Source organism: Penicillium chermesinum (assembly GCF_028974085.1).
Source record: "Penicillium chermesinum strain IBT 19713 chromosome Unknown utg000004l:1.0-3345178.0:1.0-3348027.0, whole genome shotgun sequence".
NCBI lineage: Eukaryota > Fungi > Ascomycota > Eurotiomycetes > Eurotiales > Aspergillaceae > Penicillium > Penicillium chermesinum.
Genome location: NW_026695314.1, coordinates 487,904 through 510,497, shown reverse-complemented (window position 1 = coordinate 510,497; position 22,594 = coordinate 487,904). Strand labels below are relative to the sequence as shown.

General features: G+C 51.8%; 9 protein-coding genes across 9 annotated transcripts; 3 read left to right on the top strand and 6 right to left on the bottom strand.

Annotated features, from left to right (window-relative positions):
* Positions 1 to 2,675: 2,675 nt before the first annotated feature.
* N7468_005076 (GNAT family N-acetyltransferase) lies at positions 2,676 to 3,270 on the top strand (the record flags this gene model as incomplete). The annotated part of the gene is made up of 2 exons (XM_058474373.1): positions 2,676 to 2,715; positions 2,786 to 3,270. 2 exons carry the CDS (start codon positions 2,676 to 2,678, stop codon positions 3,268 to 3,270), a joined length of 525 nt encoding a protein of 174 aa, XP_058330113.1.
* A 1,452-nt stretch (positions 3,271 to 4,722) lies between these two features.
* On the top strand, positions 4,723 to 5,586 carry N7468_005075 (pyridoxamine 5'-phosphate oxidase family protein; the record flags this gene model as incomplete). Its single annotated transcript, XM_058474372.1, has 2 exons — positions 4,723 to 4,786; positions 4,934 to 5,586. The coding sequence occupies 2 exons, from the start codon at positions 4,723 to 4,725 to the stop codon at positions 5,584 to 5,586; spliced, it is 717 nt and encodes a 238-aa protein (XP_058330112.1).
* Positions 5,587 to 5,716: 130 nt separating this feature from the next.
* Positions 5,717 to 7,317, bottom strand: N7468_005074 (HesA/MoeB/ThiF family protein; the record flags this gene model as incomplete). Its single annotated transcript, XM_058474371.1, has 3 exons — positions 5,717 to 6,722; positions 6,783 to 6,996; positions 7,068 to 7,317. The coding sequence occupies 3 exons, from the start codon at positions 7,315 to 7,317 to the stop codon at positions 5,717 to 5,719; spliced, it is 1,470 nt and encodes a 489-aa protein (XP_058330111.1).
* An 853-nt stretch (positions 7,318 to 8,170) lies between these two features.
* On the bottom strand, positions 8,171 to 8,818 carry N7468_005073 (uncharacterized protein; the record flags this gene model as incomplete). The annotated part of the gene is made up of 1 exon (XM_058474370.1): positions 8,171 to 8,818. The coding sequence occupies one exon, from the start codon at positions 8,816 to 8,818 to the stop codon at positions 8,171 to 8,173; it is 648 nt and encodes a 215-aa protein (XP_058330110.1).
* A 229-nt stretch (positions 8,819 to 9,047) lies between these two features.
* On the bottom strand, positions 9,048 to 9,987 carry N7468_005072 (HVSL domain-containing protein; the record flags this gene model as incomplete). Its single annotated transcript, XM_058474369.1, has 3 exons — positions 9,048 to 9,423; positions 9,474 to 9,696; positions 9,747 to 9,987. The coding sequence occupies 3 exons, from the start codon at positions 9,985 to 9,987 to the stop codon at positions 9,048 to 9,050; spliced, it is 840 nt and encodes a 279-aa protein (XP_058330109.1).
* Positions 9,988 to 14,270: 4,283 nt separating this feature from the next.
* Positions 14,271 to 17,706, top strand: N7468_005071 (ATP-binding protein; the record flags this gene model as incomplete). The annotated part of the gene is made up of 4 exons (XM_058474368.1): positions 14,271 to 14,471; positions 14,555 to 15,401; positions 15,531 to 17,476; positions 17,548 to 17,706. The coding sequence occupies 4 exons, from the start codon at positions 14,271 to 14,273 to the stop codon at positions 17,704 to 17,706; spliced, it is 3,153 nt and encodes a 1,050-aa protein (XP_058330108.1).
* Positions 17,707 to 18,132: 426 nt separating this feature from the next.
* N7468_005070 (malate dehydrogenase) lies at positions 18,133 to 19,376 on the bottom strand (the record flags this gene model as incomplete). The annotated part of the gene is made up of 4 exons (XM_058474367.1): positions 18,133 to 18,726; positions 18,868 to 19,043; positions 19,136 to 19,253; positions 19,308 to 19,376. The coding sequence occupies 4 exons, from the start codon at positions 19,374 to 19,376 to the stop codon at positions 18,133 to 18,135; spliced, it is 957 nt and encodes a 318-aa protein (XP_058330107.1).
* A 747-nt stretch (positions 19,377 to 20,123) lies between these two features.
* Positions 20,124 to 21,009, bottom strand: N7468_005069 (golgi SNAP receptor complex member 2 family protein; the record flags this gene model as incomplete). Its single annotated transcript, XM_058474366.1, has 3 exons — positions 20,124 to 20,536; positions 20,610 to 20,949; positions 21,007 to 21,009. 3 exons carry the CDS (start codon positions 21,007 to 21,009, stop codon positions 20,124 to 20,126), a joined length of 756 nt encoding a protein of 251 aa, XP_058330106.1.
* A 633-nt stretch (positions 21,010 to 21,642) lies between these two features.
* Positions 21,643 to 22,242, bottom strand: N7468_005068 (uncharacterized protein; the record flags this gene model as incomplete). Its single annotated transcript, XM_058474365.1, has 2 exons — positions 21,643 to 22,113; positions 22,192 to 22,242. 2 exons carry the CDS (start codon positions 22,240 to 22,242, stop codon positions 21,643 to 21,645), a joined length of 522 nt encoding a protein of 173 aa, XP_058330105.1.
* Between the last annotated feature and the right edge of the window lie 352 nt (positions 22,243 to 22,594).

The window sequence follows — 22,594 nt, the reverse complement described above, 5'->3', positions numbered from 1 at the left end:
AGGGATTCCCCGCAAAAAGAAAAAGGAAAGAGAACAGAAAAATAAAATCCAAAATTCTAAAATAATAATCGAAAAAGTGAAAAATTAAAGAAAAAGCCGCAGTTCAAACCATTAGTACTTTGGGGTAACCACATGATCATCCTCAGCTTGGGAGCGGCTCGTGTGTGCTTGTCTGTAACCTAGGCGGTCCACTAGGGTGTCTCGGGGCGACTGTGGAGCAGGTTAGACAGGTTAGATAGGCCCGGGTTTCGTTGATCTGGGAAATCTAGCCACTTCGTCAAGCTTGGGTTTGTCCGAGCGCACCCTGGACTGCCGAACGCATTTCGGGAACCCCTCAGACGGGGTGCCGGAGAGGGATGTCGGCGAAAGACGTCGGGATGTAAAGACCGCTTGGGATGCTAGACCTCGCTGGTTTCGCCGCGTCAAGCGACGAGATTCCAATCGGGGAGAGCCGCCAAGGAGCCATGATGGTCTTTTTTTTCTCGGGGCGCTCATCCAGCGCCATTCTCTTTCAACCTCCCCAATCCGACTGGTTGAGAGGATCTAGCCCGAATGCACATCAGGGCACAAAAGTGAGGGAAGGGCAGTTGACGTATCATCGAAAGTACAGTACCTGTGTACTGTGGGGGTGCCTTTGGTCTGGGACCCAGTACGCTTCATTTGCGCGGGCCCGATTCCCCGTTCAAAGGTACATGGGTGAGACACGATCTGATTTGTTCTTCCTACCGTTGGAAAACCAAGGCGTTCCCAATATCCACCTTCCACGAGGGCTGCGCCTCTAACCCCAGACCATCTGACTCACGGTGCTCCATATGCAAGTGGCATCGTGTTTGAAAGAAGCTCGAAAACCAAACTCGCGATCTCCGCCCTTGTGCCCCGTTTCTCTCGCGTTCGGTTCCACGGTCCCACTTCAGTGGACTCCACTACGTTCAGGGCCCCATCCGGGGTCGCAACCGCTTTTTTCCCCTTTTCATCGTGTAAAGCGCGCTTGCCGCTGCTCACTCTCACGGGACAAGGTCGCCACAATCGGGGGCTGGATCCAAACTTTTTTCCGCCCTGCCCCAATCAGATGCGCCATAATCCCCGGCGAAGGCCTTCGTCATAGCTCAGCCTTGCGATCTGGACCTGGACCTGCTTGCTCCCTACTGGCTACGTCCCCTGGTCCTAATTAACCCTGATCATCGAATGAGCTTCCAAGATAAATTCGATGCTGAGCAATGAAACCGCCTGTGCCCTTCAGGAGAACCGGTTTGGTCTGCTATTCCTTGCACCCCCACCCTCTCTAAGCCCCCCCCCCCTCCCAGGTGATACAACCGGCTCCATTGAAATCTTGCGAACTAGTTCAATCGGCTTATAGGCCGCCGAAATTGCGGTGTGAGACTCAAAAATAATAAGGCAAAAATAAATGAGATTCACAACAGCCGCCGTAGCCCTCTTGAGGGTCTGACTTATCTTATCTTGAGACATGAGAGCGCAAAAGGAAACGGTTCCAACAGAGTTCGACCCGCCAACGGCTCTTGTCGCGTAGCGCGGTTTCGTCCAATGTGAGAATGTCGGTTTGATAATTCTGCTCGTAGATCCTTCAGTCGTCGGAATTCGGGATCCCAGCGCACGGGCGAAAACTTTCTTCACGACTTTAAGCTTCTCGTGCTATGCGAGGTTCGTGGGCAATGCCCTCTGTTCAGCTGAGCTAGGGCGTCTGTGGAGCATCGTCACTCCAGCTATTGTATCACGGAGTACATGCATGGATCCCGTTGGGTTGCCGCAACGTAAATGGCCACAGTTCAGTGCGGATCGCTTCAAATTTTCTTCCACTGGTCATGGACGACAGATTTGCTTATCTCCATGCTCCCGAATTGGGTGCAGGCGGGTATGATGTAGGTTTGCCGGGATTAGCGATACTCTTCCCAGAATCTCTGCGGATGAGGTTAGGTGGCCTGAGGGAACTTGGACCTCCTCTCTTGTCTCATCCATGGAGAACTTTGCTAGAATGGTCTGGATGGCCTCATCCGGTCGGACCCTACCCATCGAATGGGGTTGACACTTTGGGCCGGTTGGTGACGCTTTTCCTTCGCTGGTGCGCGGCTTACACCTTTTCTATGGGGTAAGAGAAACACGTGCGCAAGTCCGTGCCCAATATCCTTGGAAATAATAGGCAGGGTGGTGAAGTCTAATTGGCCGAGGAATTAACTCAGCTTGTATGGCAAGTAGACCAATGGATAGATCTCACGCAGTTGTTAGGGGCACCGAGTTCACGACATCTACGTATGTATTGATAGCGGCCTGTTTTGAGGAAACTACGATCTGATCACTAAGTTTAGCCCCAGTGCATGTCTCGGTAATTTTAAACTCCTTATGCAGGCAAACCTTATGTAATAATGCAACCCTGCATCCCTAATGAAAGCTTATTTGCGCCGACGAACGACTTGACCAGTGACAAGGATTTGTATACTTAGTCTTGACAAACTAAGAAAGTCTTCAGACTGTAATTCTGCATCCTCGAAGAATCTCCAAACCGTAGCCATAATGCCAAAAAGTCCACCCTGGAACGCAAACCCCCCTCACACCCTACGCCCTAGAAGTGAGTCCCCACTTCCCCCAGATTCTACATAAAAAAATAGGGCTGCCCCAGCCAAAAATTCCCTGCATCACCTGCGACGTCCAACCACCCCAAAATGGCCGACCAACCCACCATCCGACTCGCAACAGCCGAGGGTAAGTTCCAGCATCACACTTTAGCGCTCACCCCGCGTCCGTAACTGCGTCCGTGCACTGACACATCCAGACGTGCCCCTCATCCTGCAGTTCATCCGCGAACTGGCCGACTACGAAAAAGCCCTGCATGAAGTCGAGGCCACGGAGGACTCCCTCCGCGCAACCCTCTCCTTCCCTGACTCGGCGCCCAAGCGCGGCTCCGTCTACACAGCCTTGATTACCCCGCCGCCGACCGCCGAGGACCCCGCGCCCGTCCCCGTGGGCATGGCGCTGTATTTCTACAATTATTCCACCTGGCGCTCCGCGCCCGGCATTTACCTGGAGGATCTGTACGTGCAGCCCAAGGCGCGAGGGAACGGGTACGGGTTCAAGCTGTTGAAGTTTTTGGCGCGGCAGGTGCTGGAGGCGAAGGGGCGGAGGTTGGAGTGGAGTGTTTTGACGTGGAATGAGCCTAGTATTCGGTTCTATGAGCAGGTCGGAGCTAAGGGGATGGATGAGTGGTTGAAGATGATGGTGGAGGGGGATGCGTTGAATAAACTTGCGGAGGGGGCGTGAAGGTTTGGGATAGGGGAAACAAAGAGAATAGGGAGAAAGGGAAGAATACTGGAAGAGTAGAGGATGAAAAAAAAAAAGAGAATAAATCAGTGGGACAGACCTGTTATGCTTGAATGATAGTATACCGACAAGCGATTCGACAAGACTATGGTCACCGGCTCCGCTGTGTCGCCCTTGATGAGGTCTGAGCGAGTGGTCTAGAGTTTCGGTTTGTGCTGCTTGTACAGATGTTCAGACCGATTAAGCTAATCAGGTAAATGGCATTGTTCCTGGCCTTGATATCTTCTATATGGGCCCTGCCAGTGGCGGTGTGCCTGCTGCTATTGGAAGGGAAATAGTTGGATGATATTCCCAGGAACTGCAACAGAGACAGGTGTTAGCGAGTCTCAGCCAGGGCAACTTTTAACATCATGAGCGTGCCTGGCAATTCGATCGTACGAGTACAGGTGGTGGCGAAATAGATAGAGCCTAGCGTTTCGGCCCTACTATAGCCAGGCAGCATTTGATAATAGCGAAGAGCACGTTGTAACTCATTGGAGTACTGGGGGTCCTCGGGATGAGGAAGCTCGAGTCAAGAAGCACTTAATAGACGCCGACGCAGGTTCCGCACGTTCAGCAACTCTTCTTCGACCCGAAAAGAAGTCGCATGATTCAAGCTATGACCGAGATGAACTGCCCAGCGTCGTGCCCTTAACCTGTCATGGACAGAGTCGAAAGTGATATAAGGACGTTGAGCTCATTTCGCGCTACGCCGGAGTATCCAAATCCATCCGTAATTCTTCAATTACCTGTATCGGCTTGGGAATTTCGACACCTGAATCTATGGATAAATCAGGATATACAGGACGACTACGTGCCGCAGGATGTTTTCCAAGTTTTCCTTTGTTTTAGCAACCCAATACCCCGGGCTCGGACCATATTAAGCTTAGAGCCAATCAGAGCCTAGCTTTTTGCATGGCCGTGATCGACGAGGGTCCATCAGTACTGATCAGTTCCTGGATGACTTCCTCCACATATACCAGCCCCAGCTTCAGTTCCGGAGAACAATCAGTTCGACAGCATTCGGCGTTCTGTTCGGATGTTTTATCCTCTCCAAGAAGACTGTTTCAATAGACAATGATGTATGATTCGCGAGCTGCTCGTATCTCGGCGCATTCATATCTCGGCGTACACCGACCAGTCAGATAAGAGATGATGCCCGGATCCAGGGCTGATCTGACGGATCTCCAGGGTTACCCCGCAGGCCATCAGCGCCGCATCGACCTGCTCGATTGGGACTGAATGCGGCGCAAGTTAGTCCTATCGATTGGGAACCATAACTATCATGATCGAATATAAAGCTCCCGAGTCGTGGCAATCCGTACCAATCTCCAGCCGCATAGCATTCAAATTTACAAATAAGATTCCTATACGCAAATCCAAATCCAGGTTCCAACACCAGTTACCAAGATCATGGGCCGCACACTCACATACCCCAAGGGAGGCTCAAACACTGTCAATAGATACAAGCATCGCGGTATGAGTCGCACATAAAATGTACAGCGACACTCAGTGCTAGTATAACTGATTGCCCCCCCCCGCAGCAACCTATGACCTGGGCGCCATCCACTCCATCATCAATGCCTCGCAAGTCCTCCATGTCTCCTTCAACCCAGGACCGGAGGACCCGTTCCCACCATCCTGCCCATGATCGGCCAGATGGGCTCCTTCGAGTACCCCTCTGCAGCGATCGATGAGCCACTCGAATGCTACCTGCACGGCTACGTCAGTTCGCGCATCATGAACCTGGCGCGCAGCTCCGACAAGGGTCTGCCCATCTGCATCGCTGCGAGCAAGGTCGACGGGATCGTTCTGTCTCTCACGCCGAACTCGCATAGCTATAACTACCGCTCGGCGATCCTGCACGGATACGCCAATTTGGTGACGAGTGACGAGGAGAAGGTCTGGGCTATGAAACTGATTACCAACTCAGTTGTGGCGGATCGGTGGGATAATTCGCGAGTGCCGCCGGATAGTGCGGAGATGTCCTCGACGGTGATTCTGAAGGTGACTATTGTGGATGGGAGTGGGAAGATACGTGACGGGGGTGTCTCTGATGAGCGGAAAGATAAGGACAATGAAGAAGTTACAGGCCGCATCTGGACTGGGGTTGTTCCCGTCTGGGAGACCTTTGGAGAACCTGTCCCCAGTGCGGAGAATAAGGTTGCTGATGTACCGGAACATATCAGGTCTTATATTGCGGACAAGAATACGAAGAACCGCGCGTACGCTGAAGGCGCAGTGGGCACTGAGTTGCCCGCAGAGGAGCAGCATTAGTATCCCAGCGGAGAACTATTTCAGGTCACATTTCATCCTTCGTCGTGGATAGAAACATCTGACTCGTCCCAAACGGCTTATTGTAATCAATTCAGTTGGTACATGCTTGGTTCTGGCCGTGGCTCGAGCTTCAGTATTCGGGCCACTCTGGGTCGATTTGCTCCCGCCACGCTCGGAACCCTCCTTTAATATCGGCGATGAATCTGTCGTTTTGCCCCAGGCCAAGGTCTTTTAACTTCCTGACTGCCACTTGGGAATCATTGCCGAGCCGACAAACCACATAGATGGGGTTGGAAGATCCGGGGCTAATATCCGGTGGGAGCCACGACGGGAGACCTTCTGACGATGTAGATGACGCCAGTATGGTCGATATCGGCACGTTAATGCTATTCTCAAGATTGCAGATACCAAATTGTGCCTCGTCTCGAACATCAATCAGTACCGGTGACTTGGAACTTGGGTCTGAGGACTCGCCCTTCGAGTCATCGTTCTCCGACTGGCTAGCCAAATAGTCTCGAGGCGATACCCGCTCACTCGGGCTAAGAAGAGACGGAAGGCTCGCAGAGCCGCAAAAGAACACGTAGTCGGTCGATCCTGACTTGATGGTGTCTAGCGTCACCGTAGCCTCGGAAGAGCAGACAGCACAGTTGGCCCGTCGTGAGCGGAGGCGAATCTTGCGAAACAATGGATCCGCATATGCAGAGAATAAGTGCATAGCCGGTGAATCCTTGGGCTGGGAAATGTTATCGCAGGGAGTGGTGATCAGTTTGATCGTTTCGAGAGCTTGTAAGACACCCATAGTTCCGACCACTGGGCCAATAATACCGCCATCAGCACAGCTCACCACGCTATCCGCGGGCGGTGGCTTCGGAAAGACGCAGCGATAGCAGGGCCCACCGTGTTTGTCGCCTGGTGGGCGAGGAGGATTATTGAGGACCACGAGCTGACCATCGGTGCGTAAAGCAGATGCAGACACCAACGGCTTACCCAGAAGAACCGCCGTATCGGAGATCAAGTAGCGGGATGCTGGGTTGTCAGTGCAGTCGAGAATAATATCATAGCCTTCAAAGATTGCCGGTGCTTCTGCGGGTGTAAGGTGTGTCCGATGGGCAATGTATGTTGGGTGCGGGTTTAAACTAGATTTGTGCCTTGGATTTAGAATAATGGTATATGGATAAGTTACAAAGGAAACTCACTCTTTGAGAGACTCGATTGCACTATCGACCTTATACTTGCCCACGTTCTGGCTTCGATGCAAGACCTGCCGGTGCAGGTTCGAGACTTCCACAGTATCTCCGTCAACCATCCCGATAGTCCCTACTCCAGCGCCTGCAAGGTACTGAGCTGCTGGACATCCCAGACCACCCGCACCAACCAGCAAGACTTTCGCCGACCGCAATCGGAGTTGGCCTTAGTATTTCGCACGGCGAAGGTCAGCCACCGCAATGTCTTATGTAAAATCAACAACAGTCCTAGCTTACCTGGTAGACCAATCTGCGAAACAATCATCTGTCGGCCATACCGCTTGTATTCCTCCTGTTCCAGTGGCCATTGTTGTTTGTAGGCAATCCGAGCTTCCTTACGATTTCCCGCGGGGCCTATGTTCTCCGATTTGGCTGCAGCAGCTGCCTTTTCAGCATTCGCGAGGTCCCGTTTAAGACCAGCTAGCTGCGCTTCAGTGCTTGCAATCTGTGCCCGAAGGGAGGCGCAATTGTCCTCCAGTGTATCCATCGAGATAGGGCTTGCAGAAGAAGGTTGGAAACTGAGATCTGCAGGACGCGATAAGGTGGGAACGTGGGGATTATTTTGCGCCGCCACCGCCCGCCGATAAGCGCGGCTGGTCGACCCGTCAAAGTCGATCACCCACTAAACAAAATCGCTGTAGAACCGCGGAACATAATAGAGATCTGTTTTAGAGTTTGCGTTCCTAGCAATCTATGATAATGGCGGATGAAGAGCCTGAAGAGCCTTGTAATGAAGGTTGAAGCGTGTTTAAATCTTATGAGATCTGCCGGCAAAACCGTAGATCAGGGTGCAACCTTGGATATAGCACGTAATGAGCAACTGATATTTGAAGTGAAATAGCATGCCACATCCCCACCGTCAATACAATGATGAACACTAGACTACAGAGTGATCTAGAGGCGGAGGTGTACTACAGAAATTGGCAACGCCAACAGGATGCTTGGTGACTGAATTGTTTATCATTGCTTCCGATATGAGGTTAGGGTCCAAACAAAGAGGTCCTCCGTGGTTCTCTCGTACTGCTGGTGGAATAGCAAAATTGCATGATGGGTATCACTAGTATTCTCGCTGTCAGCTTTGTTCACCACTGGGAACTGATGATAGGACTGTGAAAGAGGGTAGCCGTTTCAGAGAGAAGATTAAAGTCTGCAAGGCCTTACACATTCCATGGTATGGCACTTTAGTCTAAGGATGATACATTTTCCTCATCATGACAAGCGGGGCAGGGGCAAGAATGTAAGTGTGATGCAGGAGGCTTACCTTACCTTAGAATGAAAAGCTAAGGGAATTTGTGCGACCTGCGCATCGAAGACGCAGGGAAACATTGACTGAATTGGCCCTAATAATCGGCATAGGACACGATCCTTCGAGAGTAGCCAGTTTGCGTACGGGCCTCATTATGTTGTTCCGAAGAAGGAAGTTGCTTCTCAGCATCCTGCGGATCGGCGGGCTCCGCATCCTCATGTGCAGCAGGACTTAATTCGGACGATCCGTTTTGGGATGACTGGGCAGGACCTCGTGTTGCAGGATGTCCTCGTAAAGGTCCCTCGAGACTATCCTGTCCGACTTTCCCATCGCAGTCCCCACCATTTGTAGGCAGTGACGAATACCTGTCGTCGAGTCCTGCAGAGCTGACCGTATTCCCTTCCAGTTCATCGGAATTTCCGAGATTGGAGTCTTCTTGTGGCTCTCGTTCTCGGAGCAGGCTAAATATTTCACTGTGTCTGAACATTTTGATTTGCTCATCAGTTATCGTACGTTTTGTTCCATCCGGGTAGAACTCTTGGTAGGAGTCATGATCTTCTCTCTTGTCAGAGGAGACCGAGTTGTCTGGCGCGTCTGGACTGGGGTACAAAGTTGTTCGATGACCGAAGTGCTTAGCCTGGAAGGCCTCAAGTTCAGCCTGTAGATAGATGCAGCTTAGCAAGATTGACCGGCGATAAATTAAGAGGAAGGGACATACAGGAGTCACTGTTGGGAGACGCATGATGAAAAGGTTGGAGTCGCGACGCGGAGGGAAGCTCAAATGGTCCGTGCGTCGAAGGGGTTTAAGGGCGTCCGGTGGGGCTGGAGCGTGATGTATCACGTGGTGTCTATGGATGCTCGATGTTGAAACCCAATGGAAGACACTGAACTACTGCGACCATCGCGGTTATTTAGTTCATGAAATCTTTGATTACATATCACGTGAAAATATACAGGTGGATGCGGATTGTTCATGTACTTCCAGGTAACAACACACTGGCCACATTGTTACCAACCTTCGCTTTGACACAGTCAAAGTTAATGTGAAGCTTGAACAGATTTGGGGCGTGGATTTCCTGAACACGCTTGAGTTCCTCTTCTTCTGGTTCTGTTAATCTCCATGCAATGGAAATATGGAAAAATTCAGAGTAATCACTTGGGCACTGTTTGCTGCCCTGCTGAGTTGTATACAATGGTGGTTGGTTAAACTTCCCAAGCACATGGTTAGACAAGCTCAGAAGTTTGTTTAAATTGTCCTGTTTTGGTTTTGCAACATGCAGGACTAGGAACCAGCGTGTTCGTTCATAGTTCGAAACCCATTTGAGAGCATCCGGCTGGACATGGAATCTGCTGCATGTTAGAGCAAGTCGAGGTCAAGTCATAAGAATAGCACTCACGGTGAGGTCCCGGACTCTTTGATCTTTCTCTCAAGTTCCTCTATGAACGACGAGCGTTGTTCGGTTCGAAGAACAACAGAACGTGATAGACTAATGTGCAAGGGCAGCTGGACTCCCAAATCGCTATGCAGTAGACTTTTGATTTCGTCAGACTTTGCATTTCCCCACGATACTTTTGCCAGGAGGTCTTCAACAACGATTAAGTCCCCTTTCGACGGATACCCTGTTACTATTAGCACAGAGCAACTACTTAGAACAGGCATTTGTACGTACACTCCAGATAGATATGAGTAGGCCAATTACCTTCCACATGCGGAATGGCACGTTTCCGCCCACCATGGAGGCTAGGGTCATCTTGAACGCTCACTCGAGAGTTCGTGGCGTACAAATCACGGAAAGTTGCAGGCAATGGCGGCAAGTTCGAGGAGGGGTTGTGTCGAGGCTTCTTGGCTTGTCTGTGTGACTCGCCCATTTCCTTATCGGACTCTGAGTCGGAATATTCAACCAACTGCATAGTGTCGTTCGATTCAATGAGGCTCAACTGAGCCCTCTACGTGTTTTGACGGGCGGATCATGTAATCCGCGTTGCGACGTTTGTAGCACAAAAGGGAGAATCCGAGATCTGGAGATCTGAATTTCCCACATCACCAGACTCCGGGTCCCAGTTGAGCAGGCCCCAAACAAAGTTCAACGGGCCCCAAAAAGATCATGACTGACTTTGGGGCCCGCTCAACTCCATCACCTGACCAGACCCCGCCCGGGCGGCCAAGGTCCAGCTTATATAATCATTTGTAGTTAGTCAGTTATAATCACCTGGGCAAATTTAGTACACCCTCTGAAGATAGGGCAGTCTAACTAACCTTTACAGGTTGAATGCAGGTCACATGGTATGCTGCATTATCGGACATAGACGTTCTCTCAATAGTATAAGGAGGGTAACAGGTGAAGGAAGGGGAGTCGCCGAAGCGGGTAGCTAAAGGGGGCAGCGGAAGCGGGTTCCAGTTGGACGGGTCCCAAAAAAGTTCATGTCCCAGTGGAAGGGTATAGTTACCGGGGTAGGTGACTAGTTAACTAAGCACTGTCATTATCAGTTATATAATATAGTAACTACATACATCAGGTATAAATCATGTGATTAGGCCGACCGTGCCTAAAAGAATTTTGGGACCTGATCAAGTGCTAGAGTTGAGCGGGCCCCAAAATCAGTCATGATCTTTTCGGGGCCCGCTGACCTTTTTTTGGGGCCTGCTCAACTGGGACCAGACCAGACTCACAATTATACATTATACATAGATTCTCCGATGTTCGCATGGTTTTATTGAATATTTGTTCTATCAATGTCTATATTCTCTAAATCACTCGTCCTACTCGGGCAGGACGCAAGCGGGATTGCTAGCTTGGTTGAGCTGCGTAAGGAGCTATGACGGTCTTAGCTTGGATTTTTCCCATCGTTCGTCATCGCTTACTGGATCACAGCATGCGGCCTTTTCGTCAGCTAGACATGAGCTGTATGTCGTGGTCCCATTGGCAGCTTCGCTCAGCTTGACTGCTTGGTTGCCTTCATTGCGTTAATGCTGTCTCCAAGCGACCGCAAAATCATCAGTGGGAGGCTCACATTCTTTGCCGGTGTATAGAAATTTGAGGAGAAAATTTTGGTTCAATTCCTTGCAACACGAGCCCGGCGGTCCGGCAGGGACTGGGTTGACAGGCTTAATACACCTGAAATCCGCAGCTACCAAAGTCGCAAGACCGAACGATGCGAAGAACTTCATGGTGGGTTGATTTGGAGGAGAATATCAATCATACGAGCAAAATCGGGAACGAGAGATCGGAGAGAGTGACCCACTACAGAAGCTGAAGGTCGATGATTTGCGCGTTGCACTACTACGCAAAATCGTGGCATTTCCTGCTAGACTGGATTCCGCAAGGGATGGGTTTAGTCATGGGAGACACATCCTCTGACAAAATGCAAATCGAGCTACCTCATTACTTCGTTCAAGCCATTTAGCGACATGATCATGTTCAGAAGCAGCAAAAGTGACACATTCTGATAATTCTAGCCAATATTGAGTTGGTTTGGAATAAAGTCCCAAGCCTCATGAAAGCTACAGGAAGTTCTTTGGCCATCTATGTGGATTACAAGCCAGGAACACCTAGCAATCTACCTACTAGATAACAACGCCCGGGCCATCAAGACTGAATGGATAACCCTTGACTGCACTGCCACTTTGACACTCCTTCAGGAGCTTGTTGGTCATATCTCCCACAGAGTTCCAGCTCTTGACCATGCGGCCCTTGTGTGCTGTACATTTATTAGTGAGTTCTAGTCCGCATATCAGTCTGGACTCACACTATTCCGGTAGAACTTTGGCACACAAGCATATACCGGAATTGTATGAACTGCCGATGCGGCTGCAGCTATAAGTTTCACAGTAGGCTGACCACTCAAACTGATGGGGCTAGCAAGAAGATTTGCCGGAGCTTGTACTAATAGACGTGTATGCCCGGATCTACGACTGATATTGAAGGGCTGGCACTGAGTAGGATTAAACGTATAAGTACTTCTACTTGGGCATCAATATGCTAGTCGGCTGCTTGGAACATGGAGCCTATGTACAATCGACGCTGCTGATATAGCCTGAGTTCCCAGAAACTTGACGCACTACAAGCAACATACAATAGTTTCCCAGAATATAAATGCGCAACAGGATGTATTAAACTGCGTAATACTTTGATCTTCGAATTGGACTTGCTTGATTTACACAGTCAGAATAGGCGTCAGAGTCGGGACGCACCATTCAATTTCCGCCACCAACTCGAATTATTCTGTTCTCATTCGATCACCCTTCTCCAGTATGCAACTCTGTAGTAGCATCCTCCAAAACCTGAAGCGAATAACTTCCACCAGATGCTCGGGATGGCGCTTCGTCAGGACAAAACCGGAGTTGAGTTGGAGAGTATGCATCAAAAACAAATCTTGCCTAATACCGGGCGGATAGAAGAATGAGCCTTTGAAGATTTTTCCAAGATAGAACAGCAACTTCGCCTTTTCTTGTCGACATATACGTCGGACACATAACAGTTTCCAGAATATTAAGGCGAACGCGATCCTGTACTTCGTGCTCCAAGGTGCACAGATCCTTGCTCAGGTGTTGAATCAAACCTCCTACATCCTCCACTGGTCCTCTGCCGCTGACAAGGTTAAGTCTGCTGCCAACAGACTTCTGTGGGACACTTCTGTGGCCTCTTCAATGACAACGAAACGATCAATCTGCATCCCCAGGATGGAACCACATGGACCACTGAAACGAATCTGACAACACCGAGCAGCCAGAGCAGTACAATCTCCAATGCCCTCAATGCCCTCAATAGCCCGTTGGGGTCCCTAAGGCGCCCCGGCTCCTGAAGTTAGAGCAACTATCTCCCCTTCATTGGGGACTTTGAGCTCCAGGCCCGCTACATCGCCGACCTCCCCAACAATGCCCTGGACCTTCTCCCGCTCGAATGGGGCTACATGCTGAAAAAAAGCCAATATGACCAACTCCACCTTCATTGAGGCATACCCCACAGATGGCTCGATCCACTATGCGCAGTACAGTGAGGACGCACGTGTTTTCCCCATGGCTGGCCGACCGGCCCAACATACGCCTTGACAACATACGCGGCCGGTATCCAGCTCACTGCCTCTGGCGGCAGCACCTGGACTATTGTACCCCAGCCCAAAGATCTTACCTCCGTTGATGCCTACTGCCTTCGCAATTGCAAATGGTATTGTTGCGAGCGTGCCTCGAGGCAGTTGGAACCTTGAACTTCCATGAGGGTCTCCAGAGAGTTATCATAGGTAGCCATTCAGAGAAACCAAACCGATTTGTTATATCTTCGGGCTCTGGTTTTACTAGTAGTCATTGATTAATTGAGACATCCACGAGGGATTTGAGTCAGTGGGGCTGAAGTCTGGCCAACCGATGATCATATTCAAATGCAAGTCGTCTTAAACCAAGACAACGTCTCGTCCCATATTTCCCATGCCTTAGCTTTAATTCAACTACTCACAAATCCTGTCAACAGTCACAAGAGCCTCTGCTTCGTTCCCTGTAACTAGATTGAGTGAAAATGGCCGGTCCAATCAAGGCTCTTGGCGCGAATACTCGCGCTAGAGCGGTCTCGCTTAGAGTTCGCGTTACAAGCATCCATGCATGCTGCGCACACCGACATCTCTCGCTTTCATCGCATCATCTCATGTTCTTTTTACAAAAGTTCTGCCGATCTTTTCTGTGGGAGGGTTTGATTACCGGTGGACGAAAAAATTACGCACAAGCAAAATTCTCCTTCTAGAGAAATATAAAGCCTGCATTTCATTGGAAGTCGTGAGCCGGAGACCCCAGTCTAACTGATCCGACCACAACAACCGCAGCCCTATAATAATAGCTTTATCTGGGCCACACTTACCACAAGATGCATCAAGTTCGCATCTTGCGAAGCTTCAAACTGAGTCAGAAGCAAGTAGCGTAATGTCCATGACTCAGAGCAACTTTTGGCTAAACCCAAGATCCATACGAGACTCTATTACGCAAGTGGGTTGGCCCCCGATCTGAGCCTGCGGCCTAGTGCGCCTGATTCTCCACTCGAGCTGCACTGCACTCCACTGTTGTAATCCTGCCTAGTTGCGGCAACCCCCCGACTCCGACCGTATCAATGAAAGTAAGAAAGCTATGAGAAATATTCCTTAGCATGAAAGAGCATGGCACAACCAATCGAGCTTGTACTTCTGGTTGCCTCATCAAGGCTTATCCCGACATGGTCTGTGTGACTGGCAAGGAAACGAACAAACAGGGCGGAGCCGCAGCGCTCTGCTCGCCAAATGACTGCGTCAGCCATGAGGCGGTTGTTTCAAGCGTTGCATTTAGAAAGCCAGCATACCATATCGCCAGCGCATCTACCGCAGCGTGGGGCTCCCTCATTGGATGTATCCGCGAGCTCTCTCTAGCTGCGTGCGCTGTTCCCCTCCAGTGGCACGCTCCCAGCCTGGACTTAAAGAGACCGTCTCACCTTCACGTTTGCAACTACCTTTCTACACGTAGCTTACTTCTTTCCCTGGACGCATCTCGACTTCCCATCGCAAGGGCATCGCCACTCCACTCTCCCGATTCTTCTATTTCAAGCTTCCAGATCCCTACTTCCCGTGCTCCACTGTCTCCACCCAGAGAGCTCGGGACTCCCCCACAGCTATGGCTGAGCCAACCGGCGACAACAACACCAAGCATGAGGCTGAGCCAACCCCTGAGATCCCAAATGGTTCATCGCAGCCAACCGTCGAGGCCTCTGTAAAGGATGCCTCCACCACGACCACCGCTGTCCCTGCTTCCGAGGCCTCTCCCAAGCCTGGAGCTGCATGCAAGAAGCACACGGATAGCAAGTCCACTAACCAGAAGAAGAAGAAAAAGAAGCGCAGCGCCAAGATCTCAGATAGCGAGTCTTCCTCGTCGGACTCTGAAGGCACCTCGGGCTCGTCCAGCGAGACGGAGTCCGAAAATGAGGACTCCGAATCTCTCACCTCCGATTCCGATAGTGAGAAGCGCAAGCGCCAGCGTCTCCGCAAGACGCGCTCCCGCCGGGCCCAGAAGAACAAGAAGCGCAACAAGAAGCGGAAGCAGCGCTCTCGCCGCGCGGTGTCTTCAGATGAGAGCGAGACCTCAGATGCAAGCGACGATGACCTAACGCTCTCCAATGACTCGGACTCGGAGCTGGACGAGAGACTGCTTCGCCGACTTGCAAAGAAGGTTACGATGAAGCGGCGTAGCAAGCGCCTGCGAGACCAGAGCCAGGACGGCACCAACTCCGAAGACTCGGGTAACGAGACCAGGCGTGAGCCACGGTCGAAGAAGAAGAAGCCTGCTTCCAAGGTGGCTTTCAAGCGCATTGACCAACGTAAGTTGGTGAACAATTTCTGTTTTCCTCCAGCTGTGATTCCGAATCGTTTTGTCCTACTTTATTCTCTTCATTGGGTTTTAGAATTACTTGCATGACCAATGGGTTAACAGTACTTGACGCATATAGTCTGGGACAACAGCCTCCACCGGTTCCGGCTCTCGGAGACTCTCGAGGATGAGTATGCCGACCAGTACGACCAGTACATCTTTACCGTGCGCCGCAAGTTCAACTGGGAGAACAAGTACCAGGAGACCGTGGTCGACATCAAAAGTAAGCCTCTCCGTGAGGCACTGGCCAAGGTTATGGACGGCGTGAAGGGCGTCAGCCTGGTCCAGGAGCCTGCCATTGTGGATCCGAACATGTTGTTCCTGTATCTCGAGGAAACTCGCCAACACATGAAAGAGCTGAAGAAGCAGTCTCGCAGCGACAAGAAGCGCAAAGCCCGCAAGGCTGCTGCCACAAAGGCTGCGCATATGAAAGTCCTGGTCAAGTACCTGGACACGGACTATGCGGACACCAAGAAGGCGCTTTACCCTCTGCTGGAAGCCAACATGATCACCTTCGACCTACTGTGGGCCCTGTACAAGCCCAACACGATCGCCTACACGCAGACGTACGGGAACGCCGACGAGCCCCGCGCATTCAAGATCGAGTATGCCACCAAGGAGTCGTCATTCATGAAGGGTCAGTGGTACATCGTCGAAGGGCGCTATCTCGAGTACGACGGCAAGGACTTCGGGTTCGGCACCATGATGGCGGAGGTCGACGCGTTCAAGGGCGCTCGCAAGATCACCAGTCTTTCCTGCTACCCCCTGCAATATCACCGGGACCCAGAGGCTCTACGCCAGCGACTCGTGGACCGCGGCAAGCGGTTTGTCGCGCTGCGCGGCATGAACTACCGCTACCACAAAGGCATGGCGTTCTACAAGAAGAAGCGCACTTCGGTCTCCAAAGTTAACATTGAGAGCCGAGTCATGATTGACCCTGCGATCCACCGTCGCATTAACCCGAACTACCCGATTAGCACGGTCCGGCCTAAGGATCCCGACCTGCTGAGCCCCTTGGAAGCCGGCATGAGCGATCTCGAGGACGACGGGAGTGACGCCGGCTGCTGCTGCGGGGGGTCAGACACGGATTCCGAGCACGGGCACGGCGGAGGACCCTCCGATGCGCCGCGCACCGTGTACAAGGTTATCGAGAGCGAGGATGGCACTCCGCGAGTCGTCGAGGTGGAGGTGGACGAGAACGGGCACGAGATCCAGAAGGAAAACATGGATCCGATCGATGGCGCGGCCGGTGGAGCACAGGACCGCGAGTTCACGGAGGAGGAGCTACTAATCGCCAGTCCGGTGGTCCTTGGCTTTGCGTTCTCGGAAAAGATGTGGTTGGAGTTTACCATCTCCGGGGTCAGTGATATCGAATGGGACAAAGATGCGTTCGATTCGCTAGTTCTGCCGGGCACGCAGAAGTCCATCGTCCGCGCCCTGGTTCAGTCGCACACCTTCCATGCTGCGCAGAATATCGACGACGTGATCCAGGGTAAGGGCAAGGGGTTAGTGGCTGTGCTACATGGCCCACCGGGTACGGGGAAGACTTTGACAGCGGAGGGTATCGCGGAGCTGCTGCACCGCCCATTGTACATGGTCAGTGCTGGGGAGTTGGGGACAGACTCTCGGACTCTGGAGGCGGAGCTGACGAAGATCCTGGATATTGCGCACTCGTGGGGCGCGGTGCTGTTGCTGGATGAAGCAGACATCTTCCTGGAGAAGCGGACAATCCATGATATCCACCGCAACGCGCTGGTCAGCATCTTTTTGCGGATGCTGGAGTACTTCCAGGGGATCCTGTTCCTGACGACGAATCGAGTGGAGACGTTCGACGATGCATTCCAGTCCCGGATCCACGTGGCGCTGCGGTACGGCGAGCTCGCCGCTAAGGCGAAGCGTAGCATCTGGAAGATGTTCCTGGAGCGGGTCAATGCCATCGATGGTGTTTCCACTGCCGTGTTTACGGATGGGGACTACGATAAGCTAGCGCGCCACACGCTCAACGGTCGACAGGTACGTCCCATAGTCTTTGAACAGCTGGCTCTAGTTCACTTTTCGCAAACTTTTCAGTGGAAACTTTTACTGACGGGAAATAGATCAAAAACTCAGTGCGCACCGCCCAAGCTCTCGCTGTCAACGAGGGGACCCCACTTTCCATGGACCACATCAAGCGGGTGTTGGATGTTGCTGAGACCTTCGACCAGGATCTGCACGGTGGAACGGGTTACCTTGATGTGATGCGAAGCTATACCTAGGCGTGACTGGGCCACGAAAACTGAATTGCATATGGGAGAAGTTCCGGATTTCACTAAGGGTCGGGAGTGATGGAGTGATGAGACCGCAGCTACCACGCCCTTTTTTTTTCTTTGGTACATTTTTAATTCTTTGCGTTTCCCTGGGGGTTCCTCTCCCGGTATTGATCAGATCGAGTGAGAGCACTGATTAGACTCGGTTCCTTTCTAATATGAACGGCAGCATTCGATCAACCTCATAAGCTAGCCAAGTACTAAGTCGTACGGATTCCAGTCATTACTAGGGCCATGTATACAGAATCAAATACGCAAGTAGACCGATATAGCCATATTCATTAACATGTACCGATCTAGAATACAGAGCAGTCCGAAGAGACGAAATTTTCATCTGCAGCTTCAGACGGAAAGTGTTATACATGAAGAGGGTTTTTAAGGGTTGGCCTTGACGAAGTCAACACCCTTCTGGATGTTCTTCTTGAGGTCAACGAGAGCGGCATCGAGAAGCTTCTGCTCGTACTCGTTGACCTGGCCGACGGGGTGGATCTTCTCAACACCGTTGGGGCCAAGCTCGACGCGGGAAGCGAAGAAGTCAACACCCTGGTCCTTGTAGAGAGGAGAGTCGACAAAGGTAGGCTCGATGACACCCTTCTCGCCCTGGGCGGCACGCAGAAGAGACTCAGCGAAGCGGGCACCGGCCATGGCCATGGAGAGGGTGGCAGAGCCAGCACCGTCCTTGGCCTTGACAACCTCGTCACCACCGAACTGGATACGGTTGACAAGGGCGTCACGGGCCTCACCAGCGATGGAGGGGTGGCCGGACTGGGAGAGCAGAGGGACGATGGTGACACCAGAGTGACCACCGACAACGGGGACCTTCTCGTTGGAGGGGTCGGTCTTCTGGACCTGGGAGATGAAGCGAGAAGCACGGACAACGTCCAGGGTGGTGACACCGAACAGACGCTTGGGGTTGTAGACACCACGGGCCTTGTAAACCTCGGAAACAATAGGGACGGTGGAGTTGACCTGGTGTCAATGGGGTATGAGAACAGAACTTCCAGCTTTTCAGTAGATCAGGCACAGATGGTGACACATACGGGGTTGGAGATGACCAGGACGTTGGCCTCGGGGGGCAGCCTCAGAGGCGGCCTTGGCGAGGTCACGGACGATCGAGGCATTGGTGTTGAAGAGGTCGTCACGGGTCATACCGGGCTTGCGAGGAACACCAGCAGGGATCAGGATGATCTCAGAGCCCTTGAGGGCATCAGCCAGACCGGCGGCATCGGGGTTGTAGCCGGTGACGGTGCTGTTGGTGTTGATGTGGCTCAGATCAGCAGCAACACCTGTAGACGGCAGAGAAAGAAAAAAACGCATTAGTGATGCCATTAGGAATTGGATTGCGACATTGCGCAATGGTCCATAGGGGTTTCCATACCGGGTCCACCGCGGATATCGTAAAGGGCGAGCTCAGTGACGCGGGGGTTAAGCTTCAGCAGCAGCGACAGAGGCTGGCCAATACCACCACCAGCACCGAGGACGGTGACCTTGGAGGCCTGCGCGGATTCAATTAGCAGAGGTTAGGGTGGCTAGTAAGGACTGCAGCTTACCGCACGGGCGGAGGCCGAGAAGGCGCGCTTCTGGAAGAGAGAGTTGAAGGACTGGCGAGCGGCGAACATCTTGTCTACTACGGGAGTGGATGGGGAAAGAAGAGAAGGGAAGAAGGGGAGAAAGAGACTTGGGGCGCCCATGTGGAGTCCCTTCCGACAAGCCCGTGCTCGGTCCATGCTGGATTCGGGAGGAATCGCAAGAGAATTGTTTACTGTAACCAGCACCCTCCCCTTGCTTTTTGGGACTAGTCTGCCATGAATGATTGATTCTTATAGATGCCAGATTTTTCTTTCTTTCTTTCTTTTTTTTTTTAATAAACCAATACTGGGGAGCCCGCCCGTTGGGGGGATCCTGGCATGTTCGGTAGACCGGCAGAGCTGGCAGGGCTGCCCGTGACGGCTCCCAGGTATTTGTCCGGACTTGTTAATAGCTAATAGCAACTCTCATCTAAGTCCAAAGCCCAGGCTGCTATTGAAATCTTATAGCCTATATCTGAGGTCTGAATTATTCGTCATCTTGAAAATCATAGCATCATGAAACCGAAACATGAACCCGAACTTAGGCATTCTGTAGAATCTTGCTAATGTACCTTCCGAACAGGCGTAGGTCTCTATTGGTCCCGCATACAACGAATCATACAGAGACCTCCGAAAGGCTATCTGCATACTATACGGTTGGATGCCAGACACTTCCTTCTCAACTAAAAATAGGGCATAGGTTGCAAATCCCAGTCAAAAACGCCGTCGCTAATGAAAGCCAAGCCCAATCCAGAGCACAAGATTAGTACAAAGTATCAGGGGAGTACAACCCGCGGTTCACCGCAGAAAGTGCAAGACAGCCCAGCAGAACAGGAAGAAAATCACGACGCAGCCCCAGAATATCCACTTGTCCTGCTTCGCACGCCGCTCAACCATTCTGATGGTGTCTCCGCTGACTCCCAGAGTATTAGCCACACTGTATAACCGACGCTGAGTCCCCTTGAGAATCTCTCGCTGCTGACCCAAGTCTTCCAGGACCGCCCGGCCGCGGTCCAAGAAGTCGTCTAGCTGACTGTTGGTATGGGAGAAAAAAGACTGTTCGCGCAATGCATGCGCTTCGCGACTCTGATTTGAGGGGCCAGCTCCAAAGCTTAGGCCAGAGGAAGGTGCGAATGCGGAGGTCTGGGGTAGGTTCGATTGAGTATAGGGGTTCTCGGGGTTGCGGCGTGATGAGGTCGACGTCCCAGGAGCTCATTGCGGTTGGTGGAAGATTGCTAGCACAAGGTCAGTATTATAAGAATGCAACATTGATCAGATGCCCACCTACAGATTCCTCTCGTTCTTTGCGTAGCCGCTCAAATTGTGTTCGGTAATCTGCAAGCTCGCTCCGAAAGTTCTTCACCCGGTCAAAGGCCTTTTCTTGCTTCTCGGGGATCAGCTCCTTTTTTGAGAGAGCTGAGTAGTCGTCGACGGTTCTTGACAGCGATGCCAATGATGCGGCAATTTGTCCTGTTTCGCATCGCATATCAGCAAGAGCGATCGCCCTGCAGGGTGAGGGGCATACCTTGAAGGGCGGGGACGAGGTGCTCGGAGATTTTGAGAAGGTATCCAGGTCTCTGCGAATCGCAGAGGACTGCTTCAAAGCAGAGTTGAAGAGGGAGTTCTAAGAATTGTGCATCAGTCCGGTGTGGGCCCTTTCGTCGACAACAGTATCTCATACCATAATGTTTGCAGTGACAGGGTCAATGCACCGGGGGACTTTCGTGGGCAGTTTATGTGGCCGATCCTCAGCGGGGAGGCAATCTACGGTTATACTGTCACAAACCGAGCGATTCGCATCGACTTCTGGGAGGTACTTGGAGCAAGTGCTGACGTGCAGCGCATCTCAATCGGCCACATGTATGTTTTGGCCGCTGACCGCCTTCGTGGGTCTAGCTTGTGCCGCAGCCTGAAAGCTTGATTTGCTCGGTTTGTCTTTACTGGATTACCATCTACCATTTTACGTGGTACACTGCACCGCAAATCGAAAAAAAATGTCATTTAGGTATTATGATTGGCAGCTATGGCGCCTTCGCACCAACGTCGTTGTAAAGCCTATTGATGATACGGCGACCAAGGTAGCCCGACTCCGTTCTCACCAACAATAGAGTACACATGCGAAATTCTCCAAAAGAGCAGAGATGGTATATTGAAACACAAGGAATTGAAGCCAAGACGTAAGACCGAATCTAGGGAAGTGCATCTATTTGGGGGGGAACTTGTTCTGCAGGAACCACCTATTGAGATGTGAGCACAAGAACTAAAAAATGGCTCGGCCTGTCGTATAGACGAAGGCTGGCAGGATAGGGCTTTCTACTTACTTGCTCACGAAGTAGTCAACCGCACCGAAGGCGCCCACGGCGCCGGAGACCAGACCCACCAGCTCCCATGACAGCTTTCCCTCGACGTGCTTGCGGTAGGCACCGAAGCCAAGGCCGGCACCGACCAGAGTAGCGAGGACAGCGTTGCCGATGTAGACGGGGTTGCCAGAGTTGGCAAGAATTCCATTGGCCTTGGCCTTACGAGACTTCTTCTGCGATTCTTCGGCGGCGGCCTTCTGCTCGGCCTCGGCGGCTTCGCGCTCCAGGCGTTCGGCCTGGGTAGTGGTCTTGACCTCCTGCTGGAGGAAGTTAGGGTCGACAGCAGTGACGTGAGGCGAGTCGACGTCGATCAGAGACGCGGTGCTTTCGGATTCATCCTTGTAGACACCACCCACCCTGGGAGCAGCACTGCGGAAGTCAGTATACAATGGGCTCAAGGCTACCGGTGTAGCTAGGGGAACCGATCGCTTACGCCTGTGACTTTTATTAGCTTCCAAAGCTTGCAAATGTGCATCACATGCTTGCGCCCTCAGCGGGGTACTTACTTCTTCGGGGGTCTGCTTTGGCCCCTTGGCAGCAGCGTCGGCGTAAGACATGGCGATTAGATAACTTGGAGGAGGTTTGTTTCGAGGAGTAGAGTCCTTGATGAAAGGATAATAAGTCACGGCAGAGAATGGACGCGATCCAGGAGGGGGGGAGTAACGGTTTTAAAGCGCGCAGAACCTTGGAAGCTTCAACGTATGACATCACGTCATTGATTTTATTGGAGTAAGCTCCCGTAACTCGCATGCTCCTGGTTCTTTGCTTGTTTTTTTTTTTACCAAATACTATACTATGAGCACTTCCAACGTTCTTCCTTGTCCTATTAATCCTCGTATCAGAGGTTTTCCTTGAGATGCCTTTCAGATGGGGTTTGGTTTTCCCTAGGATCGGATGACGGCTCAGCCA